At 34.0% G+C, this 8,045-nt stretch overlaps 1 protein-coding gene across 1 annotated transcript; it reads left to right on the top strand.

Moving 5' to 3' along the window:
- LOC118033300 (bZIP transcription factor 17) lies at positions 1-3,193 on the top strand. Its single transcript, XM_035038229.1, has 2 exons — positions 1-1,945; positions 2,606-3,193. The coding sequence occupies exons 1-2, from the start codon at positions 172-174 to the stop codon at positions 3,046-3,048; spliced, it is 2,217 nt and encodes a 738-aa protein (XP_034894120.1). The 5' UTR covers positions 1-171; the 3' UTR covers positions 3,049-3,193.
- Positions 3,194-8,045: the final 4,852 nt, after the last annotated feature.

Genomic DNA, 8,045 nt, shown 5'->3' with positions numbered 1-8,045 from the left:
TCCAAACGTGGAAACAAAATCCGAGTCTTCGCCCCGTTCAAAACCTACCGAAATTAAATCCCACAGAAACTCCTCTTCCTCTTCGATAAAAACCCCAAACCCAACCCCTGTTTTCTTATTGTTATTCAGTAAAATCAGCCACAGCAGAATCAAATTCCTGCGACGTAGAAGATGGAGGAGGAATTCAATTCCCAACTCCCAATTCCTCCTCTCGATCCTCTCTTTTTCAATCAAAATTCTGACCAAAAAGACAACTTAAACGTTCCAGATCTGTCCTCTGATTTCGAGGGTATGTCCGATTTTGACATCACCTTTGATGATCTCACTGACCTTTACTTCCCTTCCGAGAACGAGCAGTTCCTTATCCCTGACAACAATGCGGTCAGCCCGGACACGGGTCGATCAGATAACCCGGGTTTTGAAACCGGCTCTCTTGAAGGTTCTTTAGGGGTTTTTGATTCTAATCCCGTGAATTTGGAGTCGCCGGAGTCTGGTGGATCTGGGATATGTGGTGATCAGGGCGGGTTGGAGGTTGATAAGTATCTTAATCCTTCGCCGTCGGAGGCTGGGAGTTGTGATTCGGGTGGGTCTGATAGTCGAAGCTCTGATTTGGGTCCTGCTTCGTCTCACGGGTCTGGGAATTCTGGGTCGGGTGTGTTGAATGCGGGCTCGCCGGAATCAGGTACGAATGGCAATCCCTGTAATTATGTTGTTGATCAGAAAGTTGTGAAAACTGAAACTGAAAGTGCCAGAAACTTGAAAAATAATAAGATTGCGTTGACTAAGAGGAAAAAAGAAATGGGTGATGGAGAAAATGGAGACGTTATGCGGAACTTGAAGTCCCGGAAAGCTGAGGGTGAAGATGTGAGTGTTGATGTTAGTGGGGGTGTGGTTTCGAGTGAAGAAGAGGAGAAGAGGAGGGCGAGGTTGGTGAGGAATCGGGAGAGTGCGCATTTGTCTAGGCAAAGGAAGAAGCATTATGTTGAGGAATTAGAAGATAAGGTGAGAGCAATGCATTCGACTATAGCTGATTTGAATGGTAAAGTTTCCTATTTTATGGCTGAAAATGCTACTTTGCGACAACAATTGAATGGGAACAGTGCGTGCCCGCCACCAATGTACGCACCCATGGCGCCTTATCCATGGGTGCCGTGTGCGCCTTATGTTGTCAAGCCTCAAGGGTCTCAAGTGCCATTGGTTCCGATTCCTAGATTGAAACCGCAACAAGCTGTTCCTATGGCAAAGACTAAGAAGGTTGAGAGTAAGAAAGGCGAGGGTAAAACTAAGAAAGTTGCTAGTGTTAGTTTGATTGGTTTGGTATTTTTTATTTTGTTGTTTGGTGGGCTGGCTCCTATGGTGGATGTTAAGTTTGGAGGAGTTAGAGAGAGTGGAATTAGTGGGTTTGGTTTTGGTAGTGAGAGGTTTTTGGATCAGCATAAGGGAAGGGTTTTGATTGTTGATGGGCACTCAAATGGGTCGCAAGAAAATGTCGGTGTTGGGTTGTCTAATGATAAAATACATTGTTTGAGAGGTCGTACAGGGTGTCCAGAGCATGATTCTGCAAATAAAGGGGCTGCTGAGCATGTACCTGGATCAGATGAATTTGGTCAGTTTGGTAATGCTAGTGAACAGCTCGTTGCATCTTTATATGTGCCAAGAAACGATAAGCTTGTGAAGATAGATGGAAACTTGATAATTCATTCTATTCTGGCAAGCGAGAGAGCTATGGCCTCTCATGAAAGTCCTGAAGTGAATATCTCTAAGCAGACAGCACTGGCTATTCCTGATGTTGGTAACAATAGAGGGAGGCATTCTCATGTGTACCGAACTCATGCTGAGCGACAGAAGGCCCTTGCTTCTGGATCTGCTGACACTTCGAAGGACAATGTGAAGTCCTCTGCAGCTAAAGGCAAACTGCAGCAGTGGTTCCGTGAAGGCCTTGCAGGTAATTATTATGCCTGTCACTCATTTTATTCCCTTCATGTATGCATATAGGCTGCCAGTAAAATTGCTATTTTTTACGTTTTTAATATAAACTGTCCATTGAAATTTAAAATTTTGTTTTTGTCAGCGGCATTCTTGGTTAATGTATGTTTCTTGTCATTGTTCACTTAGTAAACAATGGATCAAACCTAATTTTGGTGGTTTATGGACATTCAAAATCATTTATGCTTTTACGGCCTCTTAAGTTCAAAGATACCAATAGATTCTCACTCATCAAAAAGAAGTCAAAAAATGAAAAATGGATGTTATTAGAGTTTCGGCTGTAGTAATGGCAGATGATGAGTTGAATAGAAAACAAAGAATGTGAGAACGGCTGCATGGGAATCCTGGAAACTTGGGAGCTCTAAAGGAAATGTATTTGCAATTCCGTTGACTGATTGACTGAAATTTGGATTGTTGGACTTGAGTGTTTAGTTACTGCACCTTTGCTCTGCCTTCAAATCACAGCTTATTGATTTAAGATTGTTTATTTCCTTTTTGACAATTCTCTGGACATTATTTATTTGCACCTTGCAGGACTAAAGAAACTGGAGTTTGTAACTCCATTTTTTGGTTTTATGCTACTTATTAACAGCGCGTGATTGCTTAATTTTCTTCTCAGGGCCATTGTTGAGTTCGGGTATGTGCACTGAAGTGTTCCAGTTTGATGTCTCACCAACACCAGGAGCCATAGTTCCTGCTTCCTCAGTTGCCAATGTGACAGCAAAGCACCAGAAGAACAATTCAACTCGCCTCAACAAGGGGAGGAATAGAAGGATCCTCCGTGGCCTTCCAATTCCTCTCGCGGGATCGGATCTCAATATCACTGGAGAACACGCGGGAAGGAACACTCATAAGGAGAGCTTTCAGGGTAATAAATCGGTTTCTCCAATGGTTGTCTCTGTCCTTGTTGATCCTAGAGAGGCTGGCGACAGTGATGTTGATGGCGTAATCACCCCAAAGTCACTTTCTCGGATTTTTGTAGTCGTGCTCGTAGACAGCATCAAATATGTAACTTATTCGTGCGTGCTTCCTAGCATTGGTCCTCACCTAGTTACAACTTGAGGATGGCAAGAAGTTGGGTTTACTGTAAACTTACCCCACTTCAGCACCCAGTTTTGTATATAGGAGAATAACAGTATCAGTAGCCACTCTAACCTCATGTACTCTCAAAAACTTATTTATCATCCTTAACATTTCCTTGCCATAACTGTACTGTTCTCATATATGGTCGAGAATCCGATCCTCAATCCTATAATACCTTTCAAATGGTTTGTGACTTGGATGTATGTTTTGTTTATATGCCATTTAATGGAAGGCAATCAAGGGACTAGAATGTGAAATGCTCTAGGCAGCGTTACCAAGTTGGACAAACTTTTATATCTTGAGGATAAAATTACGATCGCTTAGCCAAACTTTTAGGGCAAGAGAGTGTCTGGTTACAGTCTGGTTCAAAAATAACCTGGCTTGTCATCATTTTGAGAACTACAAAGAATCAATACCCCACAAGTTAATTAAGCTTGTCTAAAGACTCTAAACTGACAAAGTTATGTAATTAAACTATATTGATGAACGAATAATTGATTTATCCAAAAACAAATCACTGAAATTCAATTACGTCAGCAGCTAGTAACTAAAATAAACTAGGAATAAATTGTCTGTACAAAAGAATTACATCTTGTATGAATGTTGGGTTACAAGCAACAATGGCCACAATATTCCATAGGATCCACTGATTTGTGCTCTTGTTCTGCGTTCATCTCCTTCCACAAAGATTTCTTCCTGATTTGGTCATTGTCGAATTGCCTTTGATTGCTTGCCATCTCTTCTGCTGGTATAGAGTGTTTTTTGTATTGTGGTAGTTGTTGTGGTTGTGGTTTGAAAAAAATTATTTTATAAAAAATATTTTTAATTGAGGTTGATTTGGAAAAATATATATTTGGTTAAAACTGTAGTTAAAATTGAGGTTGAACAAAAAGTAGTTTAATTTGTTTGGTTAAAAAAAATACTTTTCAAATTGAGGTTATAAAATAATATATATATATATATATATATAATATATATTGATGGTTTTTAATTTAAATATTGTAGATTTAACTACCACAATTACATCATTAAATAAATCATATTTTATATCAAATATTTTTAATTATTCCATTAACTTATCTATAATTTCATCACGTATGAAATTCATCTGATAAGGACTATAATTTTAATGGTTTTTTGAGCGTGCAACAAAATCAGGTAAAATATCATCAGAAATAAAATTGGAATTGCAATCAAATTCCATAAATATTACGTCATCATGTAATCTCTTTTCAATTTATATAGTATTATTAAATAATATTAAACAATAGTTTTTTGAATAAAACATAATTTTAAAAAAATTAAATTTTTTTTTAGATCGGACGCGGTTTAATGAACACGGTTTTTTTCTCTCGTCATAATTCAAACTGTATTGCAATGTAGTGGGACAACTCCACTTAGTCATTCCCATTTTGCTTCACAGAAATCGCAAGAATGGCGGCTTGGTTTTCAATGACGGACGAAAATTTCCTCCTTTTTAGGTTGGAGGAAATTTTATTTTTTTTATTTTTTATTTTTTTTTTAGGTTGGAGGAAATTTATTCATTTTCATAGATGTCATTTGTTAATGATGAAAATATTTGAAAAAAAATAACACATAAAATTTTTAAGACATTGCTAATATATGTGATCCTAACAATGGTGCTAACAGGTAATCCTAACAACATTCATTGTTGCTATGCGGTGTAGCTTCTAACATTAGCAACTGCTAGTCCCATGACCCATGCACGCTATGTTGCGAGCTGAAAAACAAAAAGCTTTAAAAGAGAAAGTCAAAAGACTGTAATTGTATTTTAAAATAACAATTGGGGTCGAATAAGTTTGTCTTATATAAAGACATAAGATGCATCAAACTAAGAAAAAAAAAGTGATTATGATAAAAAAAATTATTGAAAAAACAAATCAACGAAGATACATTTCATTCTAACCAAGAGCATCACAAAGAAAATAAAAAGTAAAAGGGGAAGAAATGATCCAAGTGAACCTGAATGCGCTTGCCGACACACAACCCATGCATGAGGTTGTGATAAGTTTTAAAAAAACTGGAAAAAAAAGAAGATAGAATGTAAAGTATCGAAGGATAGAATTAAAAAAAAAAATCAATTTTTAAAAAAGGATAAAAAGGCAATATCACCCGGCTTAACATTTCAAACTTATTACCTTAGTCATGAGTTTGGTGTAACCCAATCGAAGAAAACCACAACCCTCAATTCCTAACCAACTCAATATTAGAGGATTAAATTAAAAAAAAATCTAACAAAAGACCAAAAACAATATTGATATAAAAGAATGAGGACCGAATGTTAAACAAAAAATAAAGGGGGAAATAACATTGATTTAAAGGTGAAATAAAAAAATCAAATATTTTACAAAAAAAGTCAAAATCAAAAGAGAGAATCAAATCTGAAACTTAAACAAAATAAGAGGAAAAATAACATTTCAATGTTAGAGGATGACATTGAAAAAAAAATTCAATTTGACAAAAAGCCTAAAAATAGAAAAAAGAAAAAAGAGGAGAGAATAAGGACCAAATACAAAACAAAAAAAAAAAGCGGGAAAATAACATTCGTTGATTCAATGGTGAAATTGAAAATATCCAAACATTTTACAAAAGAAATCAAAACAAAAATCTAAAATCAAAAGAAAAGGGATCAAATCTGAAACTAAAACAAAAAATGAGGAAAAATAACATTTCAATATAGGGAGAGCTTAAAAACAAATTTAAAGTTCACAAAAGGAATCAAGATGAAAATCATACAACAAATACAAAGAGGATTGAATCAAATATATATATATTTAAAAAATTAGAGGACAACATGAATTTTTTGATTGGGCAGTGCATTTTTCGAGACGAAGAGAGCGAAAAGGAGAAGAATGAAAGAAAAAGTCATCGGAGCCAAATTGCTGCATGTGCCACCTCATCTAAACATGAATGCCGAGAGCTTTCAAACACCGCTCTGATTGCATAATTTCAACCTTCTAATGTTGTTGCACACTCCACTTAAAGCGTACGAAGCGGTTTCTATGCGCCAACAACTTTTCTTTCAAAAACATTAATCCTTACTTTTAAAACATGAAATTGCCCCTATCCTAACCCTATAATTATGAAATACCACAATGAAAAAACAAATAAGCCCCTAGACCTAAGTTTAAAAATTTATGATTCTAGAGTTAACCAAGTAAATTCACTGTGCATTTATTTCTAAAATATCAATTATTCTTTTTAAAATACATATTTGCCCCTATATTTATCCCCTAATTACAAAACGACCACATTGAAAAGACAAATAAGTCATTAGACCCAAGTTTAAAAATTTCTAATTAAAGGAGAAATCAAGTGAATTGACATTGCATTTTAAACAAAAAGATGAATTCGCCCCTTTATCAAAGGTAGATTTTATTTTGATTTCAAGGGTAATATAGCCATTACACTATGTAATTAAAAAGTAAACAGACTTATTTGACTCAATAAATATTATAATGACTAATTGGTTCTTGTGCAATTACACATTACCACAATCTTTATATTTATCGATGAAATTTTCCATCAGTATTTGTACTATCATTTTGTTGGTAATTAATTTATCGACAAAATCACAACAAAAATGCTCCATCAGTGAATCTTTTGTTGGTAATTTTTTGTTTGTCGGTAAGTCCATCAGTAATAAAAAAATATATTATTACCAATGGATTTACTGACGGGTGCAAAAAAAATAAAATTACTCGCTTCATTCCGTCGGTATTTCCTTAGGGAAAATACCACATGTAATTCCATCGGTGATTATTTAAAAATATTTTTTTAAAAAATCCATTTTACAAAACTATAAAATAATTAAATTAATATAAAATCAACACTCTATAATACTCAAAACTGAGTTGCTTGGAAAAAAAAGAGAGAAGAAAATCAACTCAAACAAATTTGCAACAAATAAATAACAAAAAAAAAAAAAATTCAACTAAAAAAAATTCATATGAAAAAAAATGAAGTTGCGATTGCTAAAAATAAATCAACTAAAAATTGATCTCATATGAAAAAAAAATCCTACAACAACATTCATACAATTATTAAGAACAAAAAAAAATATAAAAATAAAATAAAAAAACAAATATAGTGAAAAAAAACACTAAAAAAAGAAAAATCTTACTTTAATGTAGTTGTAAGTGAAGTTGAGAAGAGAAAAATATTTGTAAAGTATATTAATTAAAAGAAACTGAGAAGAGGAAAGAAGAAATGAGAAGAAGATATACTTGAGCATGAAGAGGAAGAGAAGGAGTTGAAGAGAGAAGAAGGGATGCTAATTTTTTTTACATGTGAGGAAGAAGAAGAAGAAGAAGAAGAAAAAGAAGAAGAAGAAGGGAGGTCTATCTGTTGTGAAATTAGAGATTCTAGGCTTTTTATTGGGACGTTTTATCGAGGATAATTAAATATTAATATTTTTAATCATTCCGTTGGTGATTCTTTCTGTAATATTTAATTTAAAATTTTAATTTAATAATTTTTTTCACAAACAACCTAATATCACCGACGACTTTTCAATCTGTTGGTGATTTCATCTGTAATATTTAATTTAAAACTTCAATTTAATCAAAATTTTTCAGAAACTTGCCAAATAACACTAACGACTTTTCAATTCATCAGTGATATTTGCTGTAAAGAACAATAATTAATCGTGCAATTGGAAAGTGAACAGTTTTAGAGCTCTCTGGAAAATATTGATGGAATTTTCCGTTGGTGATTCCATTTATAATTGACATGATGAACAGTGTTAACAATTTACCAATGATTTTACCGCCAAAATAAATCCCGTCGGTAATTCTGTTTCCATAAATGACATGTCATCATATTTTTTGGCTTTGTTTTAATTTTTTCCCACTATGATTTTCTCGGTATATACCTAGAAAATATTTCTATTGGTAAAATTCATTGCAATTTATTAACATAATATTTTCGTTAGTATTTCCGTTTGTATTTATTAA

This window comes from Populus alba, chromosome 16 (genome assembly GCF_005239225.2).
Source record: "Populus alba chromosome 16, ASM523922v2, whole genome shotgun sequence".
NCBI classification, from domain to species: Eukaryota; Viridiplantae; Streptophyta; class Magnoliopsida; order Malpighiales; family Salicaceae; genus Populus; species Populus alba.
Note: the sequence above shows the minus strand (reverse complement) of the source record. Positions and strands in the feature narration are given on the sequence as shown.

Excerpts from the sequence above, each read along its gene's own strand:
- LOC118033300 (XM_035038229.1), top strand. The coding sequence starts at position 172 with ATGGAGGAGGAATTCAATTCCCAACTCCCAATTCCTCCTCTCGATCCT. Across the intron at positions 1,946-2,605 it reads GTTCCGTGAAGGCCTTGCAG|GGCCATTGTTGAGTTCGGGT; the intron begins GTAATTATTATG and ends TTTTCTTCTCAG.